The sequence below is a fragment of the Xiphophorus hellerii genome, chromosome 8 (assembly GCF_003331165.1).
Source record: "Xiphophorus hellerii strain 12219 chromosome 8, Xiphophorus_hellerii-4.1, whole genome shotgun sequence".
Taxonomy (NCBI): Eukaryota; Metazoa; Chordata; class Actinopteri; order Cyprinodontiformes; family Poeciliidae; genus Xiphophorus; species Xiphophorus hellerii.
The window spans coordinates 18,971,677-18,993,157 of NC_045679.1; the positions used below are offsets into that span (position 1 = coordinate 18,971,677).

At 36.9% G+C, this 21,481-nt stretch overlaps 1 protein-coding gene across 1 annotated transcript in view; it reads right to left on the bottom strand.

Annotated features, from left to right (window-relative positions):
* Positions 1 to 9,541: 9,541 nt before the first annotated feature.
* The window catches only part of hcn1 (hyperpolarization activated cyclic nucleotide-gated potassium channel 1), a 76,311-nt gene continuing 64,371 nt past the window's right edge, over positions 9,542 to 21,481 (bottom strand). The window contains exon 8 of the mRNA XM_032569946.1: positions 9,542 to 15,524. Coding sequence (XP_032425837.1) covers positions 14,461 to 15,524 — 1,064 coding nt within the window. The 3' untranslated portion in view covers positions 9,542 to 14,460. The remainder of the gene's footprint in view (positions 15,525 to 21,481) is intronic.

A 21,481-nucleotide genomic window follows, 5' to 3' on the forward strand; every position in this document is an offset into this window, starting at 1 on the left:
GTATAGCAAATTAATAGATGAATGCATGCTGGAAATGGTGAATCAAAAACGGGACACAGAGAAGAGAGAGTAGGAGTGCCCACCAGATGACGTGGGCAAATTTGAGTCGACCAAAGGATAAATAATACCACTGTAAATTCTGAGAAGCACAGTCCTTTTTTGAAGTTACTTATTTTCCTTCATTTCCCTGACCCTCACCTGCAAAACGTAGCCACATTTTATTGCACAGCGGCCAAGTAGGAAGGCAGCAGAGAGAGTTGCAGTAAATCAGCTGTCAGGAGCCGAATATATCACTGACTTTCCCCTGGTCAGCAATAAAAAAATCACCTCTTCATCAAAATTCAATTATATCTTGACTTGTAACAAGGATGGTATTCTCAAGGCTTGAAAAGATTATTTTGACTTAACACTTGAAAGAAGGCACAGAAATTGACTTGAAAGTGTATGTCCAGATTGAATAAGATGGTCTGTTATCAGTTAGAGGGGGACTCTAAAAATTGTTTTAAAAGGACAGATTTTCTTTTGCTTTCTGATAAATTACCTTGAGAGATGCCAAATGTGAAAAATGTAAGGGGTTACCACTGTTGGGCTACTTTTAAAGAGATTTATTGCCTTGCAAAAGTATTCGCCCCATTCCTCTTGGCATTGTCTACGTTATGTCATTTTCTTTATTGCATTGCAACCTGGTACCATTTAATTTACAGAGCATGCCTACAATGTTGAATGTTTCATTTTCTTTTTATTGTTAAGCAAACAACAAATAGGACAAAATCACAGAAAATGTCAGTGTATAACTTTTCACGCCCCCTATTTCAGTACTTTGTAGAACCAGCTGTAGGTCACTTTGACTACGTGAAAGAAAAACTTTGCAGGTGAATGTCAGAAAACAGAATGTACCAAAGACTCTCAGAGGGAATAGCAAAAATCAATCGGACACAGTGTGTATTGATTTAATAGATCAGTCACAAGTGTTGTAACGTTAAAAGCAAAGTTTTGTCATTTTTGAAGGGGTAACACAATCCAGTCCAAAACACCGATCAAGCATTGCCGTGTATCAGCGATCTAAATTATTATTGCACACCTGGTTGCAGAGTATGAATCAAATGATGACACAATGAGTTATGATACAATGACTGAAGCTAGTTTCCAGAACTGTAACAAATTTTTTATGAGGGTCGGTTCCATTGTTGGTTGATCAATAACTCTGTGATGCAAAAAAATAAATGTTGCAAGTTTACCTTTTTTTTGATGAACCTTTAAGGAGTTAAGTGGAGAAAATGAGGACTTTCAAAGCTTAGAGTACATACTTATAAATTGGACTAATAATGCAACTTTGCTCACAAGGCTTTGTGGACTGTATGGCAGATAAATCCATTATTCCCACTACATTATTAATTTGGGTGTGTTTTAAGCATCTGGTTTAGCATTTTACATCATAATCTGTCCATGTATGTTCAAACTGTGATGTAATATTTCCTTATGGTGAAACAGGAAACCACTGGATTATAACATAGCTTCTGTCAGAGTAGCCAGGGTCATATGAGGGGACATGAGGTAACACAGATTGCTTTTTATCCAAACATATTTCATGGATGCTCTCGTTTTTCCACTTAAAAGTTTTCCTCTTGCTCTACAGCTTACTTATGCTGACTTTCAACACAGTGTTTCTTTATTTGTCATTTTATCTTTTTTTTTCTTCTTTTATCACACAAGAACAAGTTTCAAATCTAGGAATGTGTAAGATGGTGCTCGATGATGAGTAAACACGATTGTCTTGGGAGTTGAGTGTCCTAGCTACGTTAAAGGTCAGCTCAGGCTGCCAGCTGAGGGAACAAATCTGCACCACCCTTCTCAGAATCAGAGGCCTGCGTGAGAAATTCAGTGCAAAGACTTACTACTTACAATAACAATGAGATTACAGACCTTTCAGAGAGAGAGAAAAAGAAAGAAGTCTTTCTTTTGCTCCAATCTTACATCCAGATTATGTTTGAATCTTATCAGACATCTGTCATGCAAGAAGTTGACTAAGCTGCACAATATGTGAATGTCACAGAAGAAAAAGTTAATCTGTTGACCTAAGATGTGGAGCAAGATAATCTCAGACAATTTAGACACACTAAAATGTTCACAAGTACTGCATATACCTGTACCCTAATCTGCTCTCTTATCTCTTGGCTTTACATTATTGATTTTAGCCATTTTCAATTATTTCCTGTTATTCGTAAATCCACCTATGAGGCTTGCACTTAGGTATTATGAACTATGTTGGATCAAAATTGTTGCTTTGAGCAAGCATACAACTTTTAAGATGAAACCATTATGATCCATGGAATGACATTTGAGTCGTGTGTGTGTGTGCTGTGTTGAGGACCCTGGTAGCTGCAGGGACATCATGTTCTTGTGACGTACCCAGCTTGCTTGGCTTGATCAAAAGACAATTTGATGAGCTGAAAAAATCTAAAAAAAGCAAAAAACAAAAGAAAAACTGAATTAAGTAAGCCTTACAAAAATGCATATTAGCACTGTAAACTCTAAACACTTTTAAATTATAAAAAAAATTGTACAAGCACAGATATTTATTTTGATTTAATCAGAAGTAACAGATGCAGTAGCATTAGCAAAAGAACGAGACGTACCATGATAGAATAATAGCCTCCTTTCACATTTTATTTCGGGAAACATAAAAATGAAAGAGAGAAAGCTTACGTTGTCTAACAGACGGTTCGGGATTCCACAGCTTAAGTTTGACAGGCTACAGAGGTCGCTCACTGTTAATCCATTAAATTATAAATACATATTTTTGCCTGTCTGAGCATGTTCTGTCTGTCTCTCTAACTCCTATACTTTTTTTTTCTTTTTGTTTTCTCCTTGCACTTTCCTTCCTTGTTTTATTAGCTACAACTGTTCTAAAACCTGATCAAATTTTTGTGTTGATAAAAAAAGAGAGGATGGAATAATAGAAGAAGCATTATATTACCATTAATATGGTTATGGAAACTACAACAAACTGTCAAGTCATAAGGGATTTGCTCTAATCTGGCTGGGTTTAATGATGGACGGATTATTCACTGTCAGGCAGGGGGCTTTAGGTGTCACATGTCCATGGAGTCTGGGACAGGGACAGGACTCCACATCTATGGGAAACCTCTCACATCTGTTTGCCCTCTGACTGACCAGATTAGTTTTCTTTAGCGATGACTGACACTGACCAACCAAGATTTGAGCCCATCTACTCAACGTACCTGGATTAATAATCTGAACTTTCACCCAGGCTGTGTTCATTTGATCCGGTACATAAATCCTGACATCTTCAAGTCTCACTTCCTGTTGTAGAATCAACTTGCACCATAGCAGTGCCAGTATCTCCATTGATGTTAGAAGAACTCAAAGAACTTAAAGAACTGATTATAAATACCATAGAAAAATATTAGAGAAATATTTGTTGTTGTTTTTTTTATTTCATTTGGGCATTTAAGTGTGCATCTGTGCATAGGTAATATGAGACTTTCTCATGACTTAGTTTAAAAACAAGTTCTTTATTATAAAACAGACCAGATAATCCCCACTGTGTAACCTGATAACCACTTTGGCAATCTAATCAGAATGACCATTAATCTTCTGAAAATGTCAAACCCGTCTGTGTGTGCAAGCCCTGCTGCAGTAATGGGAAGTCTAAGAATTAATTATTACACATATCCTCTCTACAGTTAAGTGGGAGCTCATTACACTGTAAAATGACTGACGATAAGGAGAATCCTGATGGGACAAGTGGTGAGAATTGTGTGCAACATAAGAAGTTGTTAAAGTTCCTCTGGAAGCCTGAGATAAGACATTTCTCCTGGGGATGCACTCGAACATGGAAAGCATGGAAACCCACAATACTTACAGTGTGGTGATTACGTATGAAAAACAAAAACAAAAACAAAACAAAAAAAAACAACTAAAAAACAAACAAAAAGACCTGAATTGCTAAGCTGTCCTCGGGATGCACCTCTTGTTGGGAGTAAGATAAAATTTTCACCTACATTATTAAATGGTGCCAATATTTTTAATTGAAGTTAAGATTGCTATCTAAAATTGCGTGACCAGGAAAACTAAAAATATCTGCAATATTTGTGTTTCTTCTGTCACCAGCCTGCTTTGACGTGGTTTCCCTACCTGTTAATATAACAGGCTGCCATGTCTGGGAAAGTAATAACTCTGCATTTTCAGAAAGATGAGGAGAGGAAGGGTCAATGTGTCCATCCATTCATCTGTCCATCAATAGAATGAGGTATCATCTGCAAAACAGGAAAGAGGAATTATGATCAAACATGACACCAGTTAATCAATGGCTGCCTCTTAAAAAAATAAATATAAATGTAAGCAATAAGCAGGATCATTAATAAAGTACTTTATTCCCAAAACCATAAGAATAAGTAATTACTGAAAATGCAAATCAAGCTTTTGTCAGTCATGCAGGCTAAATATGCAGTCATATTCAATGAATTGTTAAGTGAATAAAATGTTATTTCAGTAACTCATTTCACTAAGTGAAACACATGAAATAATTACACATACTGATGTTTTGAAGGTTAGTTATGATTATTTTCTGCTAATAGCTAATTGAAACATGCCATCTAAGACTAGAACAGAACATCTGACCAGTAAAAAACATATTTATAACAGAAATGTGGGCTTAATGAAAGTATGTTTAATACGTGCTTAAAGGTTGCTATTTTCAAAAGGTAGGCTACTTTTACTCTGACAAACAAGCCCCAGCATAGCACATGTTTGTGATGTTTTAAATGTATCTGTCTATGAAGACTGAAAGAGCAATCTTCCATGCAATAATTACTGTGGCACAGACTTTTCCCATATAGTTGCAAAATCAGTTTTTCAAAGGGAGATGGACATCTTATTATACCGGGCCATGCCCTCTGTTCCAACCTTTAACAAAATTTGCACTAACATCTCATTCAAAAACGTCCAGCAGTATTTGAGATTTTAGAAACACAGCATGAATCCAACCTCATGGCTCTGTTGCTTCAACCCTATTTGTCCAATTATTGTCAATGGAACTCATGCCGTAAGTTAAAAGTGGTAAGAAACATTTTCCTGATGTAATGTTTTACACCTATTTTTAGAACGATGATTACTAATCAACTCTGGGAATTATTTTGTCTCTCCTGGGGGACTTATTTCAGCCTGCACAGAGTGGGCGTAATCTTTTATTGACTGTCAGACAGTATCATCAATAAACTGAGTCCCAATTCCTAATGTTACTTGACAGTATTTTCCTTCTTGCCATTTCTCTTCAGTGATTCAAAATTAGACACACTTTTTTTTTTTACACCTGGCCAGGGGAGGAAAACAAGATGCACGAATGAGCTTCAGCACAGAGAAATCCCTCTGGTGTAATTGATTGACAGACCTGTCTCATGATGACAAACGGTGTGTGTTGACAGTTCATCAATAGACTTCGGTGTGATGAGCATTACCCTCCTGCAGACCACCCCAGAGCGGGTGAAATATCACAAAATTCACTTAGAATCTTAGCAAATATCGATTTAGTACTGGCTAATTTAGATTTTGTGTTGATAGTAGTCAACTTGTTTCATTTACCCCGGTTGAAGACAGATCATGTTTTTGTGTGTCTGTTCTGTGTGCGTGCAAGAAGCTGGACATGACTTACAAGATGACAAGAATCCTCCTCCGCGAGGTCACCGCAGAAGTCCAGCTGTCATATCTGAGGTTAAATGCTAAGTGAAAGCAGGGTCATTTGGAAAGGTTGCAGTGATTCACCACACATGTGGACATTCCGAATGTAGCTTCTTTCTTTTTTAATTATTTCATTTTTCTTTTTAGATTCTGGCATTTAGCAAATAGAAATAATTGTGGCCACTCCAAAACATGAAAAGTTTGCTCTGATTCAAAGACAGAAGGTTATGTTTCATTTTCTAATGTGTATGTAAATATTCAGTTGTGACTGCATTTTAACAACACTGAACAAAGCAATAAGTAGCAAGTCAATATGTGTAACTGAAGATTGAGTTACTATTTGTGTTTCTTTATTTAATTGTTCTGTTTTTGTGAAGCACTTTGTGATCTATATATCTGTGAAAGGTACTATGGGTATTTTTACTATGTAAAAATACAATTTTACTTACAAAAAAATGTTTTCAGCATCCTACAGGTAAGGATGCTAAAAAGCAGACAAGATGTCTCCAATTCTGGTTTTGAAAATGCTTTTAAACCACTTTCTCAATAAAACCTAAGTCTTCTTGTGGAGAAATATGGTCAAACCAAACTGAAAAAAAATATTTCATGTACATTATGAACTTTTTGGCTGTGCAATTGATAGCACTGTTGCCTTGCAGCAAGAAGGTCCTGGGTTTAATTCCCTTCCCGGGATCGTTCTGCATGGAGTTTGCATGTTCTCCCTGTGCATGCGTGGGTTCTCTCCAGGTACTCCGGCTTCCTCCCACAGTCCAAAAAGATGACTGTTAGGTTAATTGGTCTCTCTAAATTTTCGTTGGGTGTGAGTGTGTGTGCATGGTTGTTTGTCCTGTCTGTCTCTGTGTTTCTCTTTGATGGACTGGCGACCTGTCCAGGGTGTACGCCGCCTCTCGCCTGAAATGTCTCGCCGGAGATAGGCACCAGCAGCCCTCCCAACCCCACTAGGGACAAAGATATACAGAAAATGGATGGATGGAAGGATATGGACTTCATTGAGAATGATCAAAGTCCAAACAGGAAGTGGGTGTTACCAAGGATTCTATCAAAGAAATTTTCTTTTTAATTTTAGCAAAGAGAAATGAAAGCCGGTCTATTATATAAAATGCCCTTAAAATATTTTGAAGTTTGTGATTGTAACAAAATACAATGTGAAAACGTTCCATAGCTGTGACTGCCCTACATAGCAGCTGCTATATTCAAACTGATCATAAACCAAGAGCAACTTTTCCTGGCTTTCTTTGAGGCTGCTCAGACTAGAAAAAGCTTTCCACGACGGCTGGAAGACTTAACAGAGGTAATTGCGACAGACTTTTCACTTGGTTCCGACTTCAATATTGAGCAGATTCTCCTCCTGCTGTGCCCTTTCCTGAAGAGGATTTCCGACGCACTGACTTCAATTCCGCTGCATGACATTACAACCTTTATCTTTATGCAGTTCATGCAGGTTACGTAAACAGAACAAGATTTACCAAAATTCAATCAAGTGTTCTTTTTTTGTCTTTTGGTGGCTTTTCAACAAAGAATGCTTGTTTTGCCGTCGCAGACAGGTGTTGGGATAAAAATAATTTTTCTTCCAGATAGAAAAAAGAATTTTGAGGTCAGGCTGTAATCAGCCAAAGGATTGTTTTTCTAGATATGTATTTTTTTTAAATATGTAATTTAAATACAGATGCATAAAAAAAAAACAGAGGAGAGTGGGGAGGTCACACAGCAGCTGGGGAAGCTTTGGTGTTGTAATCACTGTCACTGTTTTGGCTTTATTATGTTTTTCTCAGCGGGCTCAGTGTTTTCATGGATACCATGCAGGCAAACACCATGGCATAGCTAATCTGACTTGGGATAGATGGAGGTATCCAGTGTACAAGCAGTCAGGTGACTTCAGGTGAAATGGAAAATTAATGGGCAATAAATGAATCACATCCAAAGTCTGAAATTCCTCATCTGTTGTTTGCAGGTGGTATGACCTTTCATGAAACCTTAGGAAACCGGTCATGTCTTAATGTCACTGGAGTCTGCAGACAATCGAAGGAGGGGAAAATACAGTTGAGGCCAGCAACTTTATACTATATTGATTTTTGTGGCTTGATAGAGTTAGATCATAGGGCCATAAGAACAATAACACAATTCTGTTGACGTCTTTGTGAAAGTTATCTAATATTCAAGTTCTCCTAAAGCAATCAAGGCTCTGCCAGTTATTACCAAAGTCTACAGCCCAGTCTGACTGGAGTTTTCCCAATTATCGATTGTTTTTTGCATGACTAACCCATTCTATGGCAAACATTTAAATGCATCTTCGAGTACATCTGGGATTGTATTTTGACTTATATGATGCCTTCCTTTTCTTCCTGACCTTTTCCAGTTCAAAGACACAAAGATCTATTTAAATTGTTTCAAAATATGTCCAAGGTATCTCTTAAACCATTGTCAGTATCTATGGGCAAACTTTTTTTCTGAAGGTCAGCTGGGAAAAAATGTATGTCAGCGCTGAAGGATAAATAAACAAAGTGCATTTTGTCAGGATTAAATGCTGAAATAGCAATATCAAAGAAATGACAAACACCAATAAATATAATTTAGTTATATTTAAAAGAAAGCAGTATCTTATTTATGTTTGTATGCTGAGATATGAGCAACATTTGTAATATTCCTATCAATGGTTGTAACAATGTGAATTAGGATAATGATTTTGACGGAGAAAGAATGTCTCTCAAAGATATTGCAAAGAAATTTAAACCACAATAAAAAAAAGAAAAAGGAATGAATATGAAACCTAATTTTTGCTAACTATTGGCAACAGATGCAGTTTTCAAGTTTGCCTGGCAGCATTTCTGTTTTAGTTGCTTGCAGAGTCCCTAATTAGTATATTTATTGAGCCTCCGACAGTCTACACTGAGTCACAGTTGTAGGACTGTTGCTTTGTGGCTAGACAATCCTGGATTTAAATCCAAGTCGGGGCCTTTCTTCATAGAGTTTGCATTTTTGTGAATGATTTTCCTTTCACAGTCCAAATACATACTTGTTGGAATAATTATTTTTGAAATCTGCTTGTGAATGTGTGAGTGTATGACTTTTAATTCCAGTCTATCTTCCTCTTTCCATGGTGTACCCCAGCTTTTACCCATCGACCTCTGAAGATAGGCAGCACCATCAGAGTGGGTATCAAAAAGGGATGGATGGATGCACTTAAAAAAAAACAGCATTACATCTGCAATATGCGTCTGGCTGTGTTTGACTGTATTTTTATTCCTAAATGTACCTGTGGAAAAAAAATATTTTCTGTTCAAAGCAATAAAATGACAAACATTTTGACCAATCACATAGTTTTCAAAAATTTACACTGAAGGCACATTTAAAACACTACACCTTTACTAAAACATCAAGCAGGTTAGATTACCTTAAGTTATTCAAAAAGGTCCCAGGTTAAAAAAAAAAAGCCCTCAATCTTGTTCTGTTTTTCTTCCATCGGATAGAGAGAACTTATCAAGGTTTGATATAAATTTTGCTAAGCAAGGCTAACATCTGTAGGAGTTGCAGTTTCTGGCCGTCTTTACAGCTAAAACTCACCAGGATGGATTCTCCTCATGAGGGTTCAGCTGCCCGTCAAGCTTAGGATTTTGTAGATAATGAACAGAAACCCCTCTCGGCCATAATCACCTTGTCTGTAACTGCTGACACACACACATATAGCCAAGACACTCTGTGAACCTCTCAATCACTGCTTCACATCTAAAAATACTCCCGGACCTTCTTCTCCAATAATCAAATTGTAAATGAGTCCACAATCTGCCTGCATGTTTTATGCAACAGAATGAGTCACACCCGATTTAAATGACAATATGTCGTTTATTTTCTATATTTTCAAGGTTTATTATTTACAAACAAAATAAATGAAAAAAAAAATCAAAAAGAGTTTTTGACAAACACTGTTTGTCTGCATATTATCGTAAGAAAGTTTACATTTATCCTTCTTTCTTCTGTTATAAGCAACCACCAGACAGTTTGTTTTCTCTAAGCCTCGGATTATCTGAATAAGCTGAACAGTGACCATGTGAGCCGGGGTTGCACAACTCACATTATCGGTAAACATAATGAAACCTGTGATCATCAAAACCAAAGAAAAATCTGGTTCATCCTACGTGAATGTTATCAGTTGTTTTTGCATCTTGCTCCCCAAAACACCAACAAACCCACAAAAAAGAAATGTACATAAATAATATGCGTGCTGGTTTGTTGACAGTCTCTAAATTCCTAATGTGGATGCTCGTTATTCTGTGTTATACATCACTGATAATGCCCTTTCCGGTATGCTAGTTAGTAGCGATTTGTTTAGTGAAAAAAAAAGCACATAGTCGGGACGCTCTCCCTCCAAAGGCAAGTATCAAAAACAGCACAAACCAACAGTGCTGCAATCCATCTCAACTGTGTACTAGTTCCTATACACTATGGCATATTCACGATTAAGCGCTCTCCATTGCAAATAGAACACCTCCCCACCCGCTCCCGTTTAGAAACTCAAACAAGATGAGGGCAGCACAAATTCTCAGGGATATCGCTCCCTTTTCTATCTCATCCAGCAGCTAACCTCACTGAAAGAATCCCTATCTTTTCATTAGTAAGTCAGAAAGTGCAATTTAAAAACAAAGACAAAGACTTTGAATGTTTTGCTTTGGCCAGTTTCTTCTCAAGCATCAGTACTCAACCTTTTACATCAGTGGCTAGCTACAAAGAAAGGTATAAAGGTGCTCCAAATTTATACAATGTCTCAAGTCTGTGATACATCTGCAAGTCTAAAGATTGCACTTCTTTTATCTGTACATTACCTCATGACGTTTCTATTTAAGTCGAGAGTTTTAGAAAATAAAAAAAAAAAGACCCGCCTCCAGCAGTTTTCACCCCAAGTGAAGACACCAGCTGCACACGTTGAGACATTTGGCCATCATTATTGTTATTTCCTTTCTTGTCTAAAAACACTGAGACACAGAACACACACAGAGTATAGTAAGAGTGAACTCGCAGCCGTGTGCAGAAGTGACGCTAGTGTGCGGCGGGCTCATGCCCGCAACAAAAAGGATGGAACATGGCGATAGTTTTAGGCACAAATACTTCAGACCGTCAATGCAAAAAAGTCAATGCTTGTGTTTCAACACACAGATAACATCTAGGCAGAAGGACAGTGAACAAAAGAGAATCTAACATTAACATTTAACGTCAACATTTTCGAGATAGTTTCTATTTAAGTTATTTGTGACAACGCATGCTTTCATGACAGTGGTGGGTTGACTGTATTAGTGAACTATCGACACAGTCTGGGGTGAAGACTTTTAATCTTTTAAAACAGTATCTCAACGGGCTTAGTCACTATGAACTGATGAGATATTTGGTGCCATGAAAGCGGCAGTTCTGAATCAAAATTGACTGAGAATTTGTCACATTTGATTAAGGAGAAAGCAGTAAGGCCTTGAGCACAATGTGCAACCTATTGTATGTGCACGGAATGGACCTGCAAGCAGTGACGATAGCTGCTTTTATTTGGGTCTTCGGATAATAGTGTGTTATTCTTGCTTAACTTTATACTTTCATGCCTCAATCTCCGGGTCAGTTTAGAGTATCTAAGCCCAACACGATGGATTTACATGAGACAGAAACCTTAATGCAAACCAGCTTTTGTTTACCATCCACTTTTAATCTGCCCCTTTTTACCCATTGATACAATGTCCTGAGGTCTTCATAAAGTGTCTGTGATATGCTTTAATGAAAATACACCAATGATACAGTACCAAAACCCTCTAATATTGCCTATCTTTTCTTTTTAGCTCTCGACTTTACTTCTCCTCTTTCTTCTGCTGGTTGTGTGTTTGGAGATGGCTGTATATATTTGTTATATGTGTTATATGAAGCTATGTAGAGTATTCAGCCTGACAGCTCACACCATCACACATAGACTAGGAAATGTCAAACTGTTACAAAATATAGTTTTGATCTAAAAAAAAAACAACAAAAAAAACTCGCATCACTCTTATCCGAAGCTCAGTCAGTTGATAATTATCCATTTTTTGGAAGAGAATCATTGCAAGTTATGTCATGTTACGCACCTCAAATATGTTTGCTAGAAACCATAAAAGTCAGGCTGCTGGTGAAATATCACATCATAATTTGCAGATGATAAACTCGTCTTTACAGTTGGTTTATTGCTCTGTTTTCAGTCATTTATTAGGAACTTTCCAGTTTATTTTAATTCTTATTATTCTTCATTTATCACCAGTTTGAATTAAACAATGACCTTTTCACACAATGTAGTAAGAAAAGTTAAGGTGGTAAAATTATGCTGCATACTTATTGTAGGTCCTGTGAAATACTTAGTTCATAGCAGCAAGTTTCTCATGTAAGATAATCTTTTACCTTACACATAGCTTGTTCAATAAGTTCAGATTTTGAAAAAAAATACTTAAAAAGCATAAAATCATTATGCAAACTTAAAACTGAAGGCCTTTTTCTTTAAATCAAATATTGGATTCTATGACGTTGGTGCAAGAATCTAGTAATTTAAACCAAACTCTGTCAAAAATAGTTGTGTAAGAAAAAATAGAATAATTTTACTGACAGAGCTAGGAAACTCAAAATGAGATTTATATTCAATTAAAACCTAAATATATTCTCATTTAAATGACTATAGCCATAACAGTAAATTGGCAACACATTGCAGGATGTTTGAGTGCTAATAGAAGAAACTGAGTGAGAAGATGGAGAGTCAGTGGGAGCTTCTTTATGCCTTTTCAAGAAGTCGTAATAAGAGGAATGTATTTCTATATCTCATTAAAATGAGAAACTTTGTCACTTTAACGAGATATAACACTTGTCTCGTTAAAACAATTAAGTATCCCATTTTAACGACATACTGCTCCTGAATATATTTCCTAACTGGGCAGCTAAACGTTTCTGAAAGGAAAGAGACAAAAAGGAACCTTACTGTGGTTACCGGGTAAACCTTAGCATCACTAAACCTCTTTCAGAGGAATAAAATTAAAAAGAAAATGTCAAAAGGTAAAATTGTGCTGCATAACTATGTGAATGTGAGTGGATTGTTTTTCTACTTACACTTCACACTAAAGAAAATACTTGTTTATTTACTTGAGATAATATCAACCCTTTGCCTGCTATGTAGTTAGCATAAGCTATTGCTAGCTTGCCATGCTCTTGTAAACAAAGAAAGTGTCAAATAGAAAACCTAACTCAGTACTCCAATTCAAACATCTAACCTTGTTGTGTTAAATAAATCAATGGCAGCATTGGAGTATATTTGATCCGGTTTGCAAATAGGGGACAATTTAAATAACTTTTCAAAAGCTACAATATGAATATGAATCAGTAACGTTAGTGAAATCATTTTAAAACTGAAATTGGGATAATGGGAAAAACTAATCCACGTTGGATTGAAAGACAAAAATCAAGTTCTTTAAATTATATATTGTGTGGACTCAGCTGATCCAAAACCATATGTGATGCTACACCTAAATACAGCAAACATCCAGAGAAGAGAGAGGGAATCATAAATGTCCTTTAAGCCTACATTTCTCTGCCTCGAGTTCTGCTAGTTTTTGCATTAAGGTTTGCTCATCTCTTATGAAACATACGTATTTTGTCACTTAACCTCTGTCGCATATAGATGATAGAAGTAAGACATTGTTATGATAGAGAATGCACAACACAGTATCTGTAAATCCTAGATCTACAAAACTATTTACAGCACACATATAGGTATTTGTTATGTCACAGTCTATTGCATAATGGTGATAATCTTTAGTTTATAAATATTATAAATATACACAGAATTTTTTTAAGCAACATTATGTAAGATCTCAACCATCTGAAATCAAAAATAGAAAAAACAAAAACAAAACAAAACAAAAAAAAAAACAAGATCATCCATCCATATCCATATCCATATCCACGTTCTTGCTTCACCAAAGAAATAAACAAAGAAAGCAGCATTTCTATTACCTATTCCCTTTGGACCCATAACACTGTCATGGTTTGAATGTGAGCCTGCCTTGGGGATATAACGGCTCAGAAGACTGTATTCTCATCTCTGGGAGCAACTTAATACACAGTTACAGTATTTATTCTGATCACTCAAGCAAGGGCTCAATAAATTGTTAGGAGATTTTTTTTTATCATAAGTATATGCTTTTAGAATTTCTTTGTCAGAGATAATTGAATTAATAATCGCACAGTGATGCCTAAAGCTGCTTAACAGGAGAAAACATTTTTCCTCTTCATCAGGTTAAGAACAAAATCCATATTGCATTCCAGTTAGAAAAGAAAGCAAATGACAGAAACAAAACAAATAAAAATAATTTCAAAAAGTCATACATGATATATCATTTCATATATTTCTTAGAAAGGAAGACTCATTTTTATACTACAGCTTTAAATTGCCTTTGCCAATATTGTAGTTAGATTTTACCCACTTGCACCTGCACACATCCACACTCTCAAACATCCATTCACGTGTATCTGTATAATATACATTCTTAAGTTTAGGGAGACAAAAATGTCTAAAATATTATACAAGGGCTTATATACATATAAGATTTGTATGAGGTTACTTTAGAGGAAAGTTGGAGAGTAACAAATAAATTCAGAAATTCCTCGTTTTTGCCTCTTTTGTTCTATACCCATCCTGAAGATGAATTGAAACACATAAATAAAAAAAAAAAGAAAGTAAGGGAAAGATGTATGGAATCATAAATTTGATGCAAAACGCATTTTGTCTTGCTCAGTCTCTGTACTGCTGAGGACAGAATCTCTTCTAGATCCAGGGGATTCCCTGTGCTGGGTCGAGGTTGATGATGATGCCGCTGCCACCGCAGCCGCTGCCGAAGCGGCTGAACGCACTGGGGGCAAAGCTCCCGACGACATCTGGCGGAACAGACTGACCCGCTGGGGCACTGTAGTGCGAATGCCACCTTGTAGACTTATTCCCTGGATGGCTGCTGCTGTCGGTGGCACCATGGAGGCCAAAGACTCCCCAGAAGCCGGATGAGCTCTGGGCCCCAGAGACGTGTCATGTGGCAGTGATGGTTGGGAGGCCGACAGGTGTCGGACGTCTCGACTCAAGCTGCCAGACTGGAGAGCCTGCGTGCTCTTGTGGATGTCTCCCCGCTGAGGTGAAGGGACCTGCTGCTGTGCTGCTGAGGCTGCAGCGGCAGTCGAAGCAGCCGGCTGTTGACCGAGCTGCTGCTGTTGGGTGGGTAGAGAAGGTTGACCAATGGGCTGCTGGATAAGCGACAGCTGGGAAGCTGTTGGTGAGCCATACTGGAAGCTTCGGCTAGCCAACGGGGTCTGAACGGGTGGGCTGCACATGGCCGCTGTGAAAGAGCAGGGTGACATGATCGCTCCCTGCTGCAGTGCTGTCTGTGAAGAGGAATTCAGGTTAACCTGGGAAAGACTGGATGTAGGGAATCCCCCCTGTGCCACAGCGGCGGCAGCGGCAGCGACTGGCAGCATGCGAGCAACAGAGGCATTGGCAATAGCTGAAGCACTATAGGTCATGGGTACAGAGGACTGCTGTAACTGAGCGGCGCCAAAGGCAGTGGAATATGGCGGCTGGGCTGGTGAGTTAATAATGGAGTTTCCTGACATTGGAGTCGAGTTCATCCCGGTAACTGACTGCTTGCGGTCCACCATCATCACCATCTCTCTGTCCTGACGGATAATCTGCTTCAATATCTCGTTCTCCTGTGTGTTGAACACGCCGGCGTTCAGGTCCTTCTGGAACTTCTGCAGCAGCAATGAGTTCTTCTTCCCTGTTGACGCGCAATCAGAAGAGTCACCACATACAGCAATGGAGAACTTTGGATATATAAGAGAAAAGCAGAACTCTGGGTGATAAAGATGCAGCTTGTATGCTTCAGTCATACCAAAGCATACCTAACTTCAATTTCTAACCTGTTAAGAGGTCCATTGTTTTAGCAAAAAAAAAGAAAAAGAAATTATTGTACAAATTTTGGCTCAGAAGCTGCATGTTTATAGACCCACTAAGGACTGCTACGTTTAAAAAAAACTGAAAGACATTTTGACAGTCATGACTATGAGAAGATATAAAGTCTGAGAAAAGAAAAGGACATATAAGAGACAAAGATTACTGAAGGTGCGACATGATGACATAGACTATGAGGGTGGTGAGGTCAAAACACAGGAGTTACGGATGATTTGTACCCACACGCCACAATACTGGACACTTTATAAAGACAGAAAACAGAAAATCTAAGTTCTGAGAATGAAATTAAATCTCACTCTTTTGAATTACAATGAGAATTTAGCTAAACCACGTCACAGGGACATCTAGAATAACCACTACAATTTGGCACAAGAAAACATTCTGCTATCTCAGTCTTTGATAATTGTATATTTATTGTTTATTAATGGAAATTAATCTCACTTATAACAGAATATGTTAAAGAACAAGTTAACTATTTCAACAGGTTTTTTTTTTGGTGTACAGTTAAATGGTAATAACAGAAATTTAGAAATAAAATTTAGGGTTTGGTATTAGAACCATGTTCTTTTATCACTTAAGAAGAACTCCCTTTTTTGGTACAGCTATTAATGTGTAAAAAGTCTTAAAATGATTTAATCTTTTGTTTAAATAGAATGCTAATGATGCTTAAATCTTTAGAAAAATCCAACTGTTCTAGGAGTACAGTCATACATTGATCCAATGGTAACAAATTGCTGATTTCACCAAACAAAATAATTTAAAGCACCCCTCAGGATTTAAACAATAGTATCTGAAGCATTTATAATACATAATTTTAAGGTTTATCTAAGCTATAAAAAAAATGGCAAATAAGGCTCTTTTTTAACTTGCTCATACACACAGCAATTTAAAAAAAAAGAAAAGAAAACTGAAATAACTGGGTGCATTAAAACAGTGAAATGGATGAAACCAAGAGTACCGCTAATTTCTGGAGACTATTGTATGTTCTATTAGGACACAGAAATTTTTTTGCCAGTCTGTCAAAATGGTTGAGCTATGAAAATAAATGGGACTAATTACTTATTAAACAGCAACCTCTTCTTGCTTCTAGAGGAAGCAACAGTAGGAGCTCCTAAAGACATCAGATGTATCTCAAAATGACCAGATTTCAAAATACAGATATTTTTAGCATGTTTACCCTGAGTGACTATGTCTGACTGTTCTTAGAGGACGCGTTTCCTATAATTATTGTTGTCCTTCTGTATTGACAGGCCATGAAGCATTGTCAGTAAAGAAGACAGAGAGGGCGTTCAGCGTGGTGAAGGCTTTCACTTCATTCAATCAATCATTAAATCCTGTCCTTGAGAGTGAAGAATTTCTTCACATAGTTTACTGTTTAGCCACATTTGCTGCACTCAAGACTGCTGGCAAGCCATGCATTCAGCTATAAGATATTGCTTTACAGCTGTAGCTGCTGAAAATAGATTGATGTCACTTTTGGAGCATTTTATTTTCAGAATCCAGCACTCAGTTTGAAGTGGATCACTAGGATTGCAACGATTACTACGAGGTCGGGTAATAAAGAGCTAAAACAAACACCACAGGCTGACTGTTAATCTACTGTCAACATACAAGATGGCTTACATGGCAGTTTTAAAGGTGAAAGGGTCAAATACTGTAGATTAGAATGAAAATACATTTATTCATTATTTTAAGAGCTGTTTTAACGAGAACTGCTATGTTTGTCAGAAACACATTCAAACAGGGATCAGTTTTAATTCAGAAAAAAATAATAGATATCTAATTTCATTTAAATTAAAAACACTTTAAATCTATAATAAAATGTCACCATTAACATTTAATAATTGTACATTTGCTCTGCAGTGCAATGTGCCCTCTGTCTTATCTATTAATTTCCTTAATGTTGTTTTTGGTTCCTCAGTCATCTATCTTTACTGGATGTCTTGTCTTCTTTATTAATCGCCTAAAGGTGAAAAATGTTTTTATAGAGCTACAGGTCATACATGATATATGCTCTACATTCACATTGACTACAGTCAAGTATTTGACTTTATCAGCTCCTTTAAGCTGGTATGCCTCCAGGATGGTCACACATGCAAAGCCATTCATATATAAAAACTTCATGTGATACTGTGTGGCTCTGAATGTCTAAGCAAAATCATATTTCAAAGAAAAGCATCTGTTGCATTCAAATAATTTCCAAAAATATACAACAAGATAAGGAGCTGAGACTACAGATGTAAAAGTGGAAAGCATGGACTTATTATAAGTAATACAATATTTATTAAAAAGGAAATCTGCAGGCACAACTCATATTGAATTAAACATAAAAAGCTTTTTATGAATTGAATTATTGCTACAATTTTTATCTATGACTTTGAAGTTTTAAAATTAATACTCTAAAATAAAAGCCATGAGACATTTATACATAATTGTTTTAAAACAAGACACTTCTGCATATTAGGAAATGTTCCTACTCACTACTACTGTAAAACCAAGTAAAAATCATAAACACTGCTTTTGACTGTATTAAGACATATAGCTATTCTGCATCTATACTTTAAATATTAGAAATAGTTAAAGACTTAGCAACCCACTAGTCAAACATGTATAAAGCAAATAAAACACGTTTCCAGCCATGACTGAAACAATACGGGAAAATATGATTACATTTTGAAAGCACTCATATTTGTGTACAACGTTGAAATAGTAACAATTCAAAATGTGAAATACCACCATCTTACATTATGGTGATATTTAAATGTGGACTAAGAAATCTGCTGATGAGCAGAGTAAAATTTCCAGCAAGTCTGACGACTGACTGGTCGGGAACTCAAAAGTTTGATCTTTTTCAGGTCAGTGAATACAACATTTTGTAAGCACTATCAACCTGTACTAACCCTAATACTCTGTAGTGTAGAAGCACTTAAGTGCCAAGAACAGCTGTACTACTGATTCTGTTGTACAGTTTACTTTTCTAATACTCTTCAGTGTAGAAGTATTTATTGATGGAGAAAGACTATTTTTTGTATTTGTAAACCATTTAAAAATATAGTTTTTCATGCACCAAAACGCTAAACTTTTTGTACCCAAGTTTTTGGTGTGCAAAAAGCTACAACAGGATATCAATTTATTCCTGCGTTAGAGATGCTTTATTGAACCAGTGAACTCTCACAGTGAGCACACTTCATCAAATACCAGGATGTGTGATCAAATTACAACAAACTTGCAAATTGTACATTGGGGAAGGAGTCTACATTCTAGAGACCGCTGTTTACAGATAATGCTAACATCGCTAATCATCCAAATGGGGTGATGGTGATGATAGTTACGGGACAGGAGTTTGTCCAGTAATCGGTGGGCCAGTTCGAATCCCCGTTCTGCTTGTCTCAGTTATTGTGTCCTTGGGCAAACACTTCACTGGCTTTGCCTCCTGGTGGTGGTCAGAGGGCCTAGCGGCACCGGTGCATGGCAGTCAGGGCAGCTGTGGTTACTATCCTGAAGATTGTCACCATCAGACTGTGAATGTGACTGTGTGCATGTAAAATCTTGAAAATTGGTCACTATTGTCTGTGGATTTCAACATTAGTGTTCCTTTGCACATTTCTCAGAACTGTAAAGAAATATCCATATTAAAATAAAATGTAATGCATGAAAATGACTATTAATTGTGTGGTAAAAGTTACATTATGCTCTGACAGCATCAATCACAATTTTGGTTTCTTCATCTACACATGGTGAGACTCACATAAAATCAGGAAACTCACACCATTTTTCTCTTGGCTGCACCTCATTTCAGACAGACTAACACAAACTGGAAAAGTCTGAAATGCTGCAATTGAAAATGTCCTATTTTTTGGAAACTCTGGATACTGAATCCTCCAGGCTAAAGAGGAGGGACCAGCCTGCTGTTATCGCCGCACAGTTAGAAAGGCAACATCTGCGATGGTACGGCGGTGCAGCCATGCACACGACAAGTGGAACTTGCACATCTGTGAAGGTCCCATTAATGCTGATTTATATTTACAGGTCTCAGGGAAAGAAATAAAAAAAAATACTGAAAACTTTGGACACAGTAGTGTTAGCTTTTTGTATCTTGTGCTGGTTTTAGACAACTAAAGTGAATGTAAAGGTTAAATGTGTTGTACATGTTCCCTAATTTGCTTCTTTATTAGTTTTAATGATTACATTATTACTACAAACCACGTCTTAGATAACTTTAGTTCAGTTCAGTTTAAGGTAAGATGTTTATGGCACATAGTAATCTGTATGTCTATTATAGAGGAGGTGGGAAGTTAAAGTACTTGAGGACTTGTGCCTGCACATTATAGATGTGGTCCAGCTCCAACACTTTCAGTTCAAATTGAAAAACCTGCTAATGACTTTGTTGATATCAGGTGTGATCATGCAGAAAAACACCGGCCGTCAAGGACCAGCATGACCCACACCTGCTTTAAATCTTCCTTGTTTTTTTTTTTTACACAAGACAGAACAGACATTTCAAGTCAGACAATCAGAAACAAACTTTTCTGCTGGGTGAAAACATGAATAAATAATGAAATGGGATCTTGAATGTATAGTGAACTGTATGTGGTGTTGCATTAGTAAAACTCTTACTAATTTGAGGTATGATTTTTCTGAATGCACTTTCAGGAAAGGATTCATACAGAATTGGAGTGCTCAACAATCACAGCTAACCATAAATCGTGTGATTTTTCATTGAGGATTAGTTTACAAATAAAAATGACATGTAGAACTGGATGAGATCTCTTTGTTTCTTTGATTGTCTCAGTTGCTGACATTTTAATGTGTCCATCAGAATGTAGAGAGTTTTTTGTGTGGGTAACTTGAGTTATGTGTTAAAGATGCAGAAATTAAACAAGTAATGTAACCTTCAGCAACAAGTCAAGCTGTTAATTTTCAGACTGGATTTATTTAGCAAGGCTGAATGTGTTAAGTCTGGCCCTGTCCAAATACTGGAATCAGAATAAGAAGTTTACCTGGTGCCTACTCGTCGGCCAGGGCATTCTTGAAAACGAGATGAGCTCGTCTCAAGATGGACTCCTGGTCAAACAATTTTTAGATAGATAAAGGATAACGTCAAATGTGCAGCATAGTATTGTTCTCAAAGCATGGTTACTTTTTTTTTTCTTTTTTTTTTTAAGAGCAAGACAAGCAGGTAACCAAATGCAGTCAATATGTAGAAACGATACAACCAGCACTGATCATGACAAAATATCTTCCATCGTATGAGACAAAACCCCTTTCATGTTTAGACTGAAAGGACGAATCTGCTCTGCAGCACTCTGAACTGTGTCGGTGTGCACAGCTTTCACTTTCCAATATATGATAATAGTGAGAAGCTAACTCATCTGGCAGTTTTTATACAAGGGGCAAATATAGGTTAACCAGCTGACATTAAAGGGCACATTGAAACAAAACCCTACATTTCCCTGAAGGACATTCTCTAAAAATGCTACCTTGTCTCCTTTGAGTTATGTTCATTTGCAACGCTAAAGGTTAGTTCAATGTACTTCATGCTGAAAGTACAGAAGGGTGAGCTATTTTCTGTCGGGTGTAAAATTGTAACTGATATTTTACAGATGTAATGGGGTTTGATGCAGGAATAAATACAAATTTATTTTCAATTTTGCAGATTTGTGCTTAGCTACCTTTGTTAAGAAAATAAATAAATAAATAAAAGATTTTACAGAGCCTCCCAGGTGCCAAAATAAAATCAGAAATCAGAAAAATGTCCTCCAT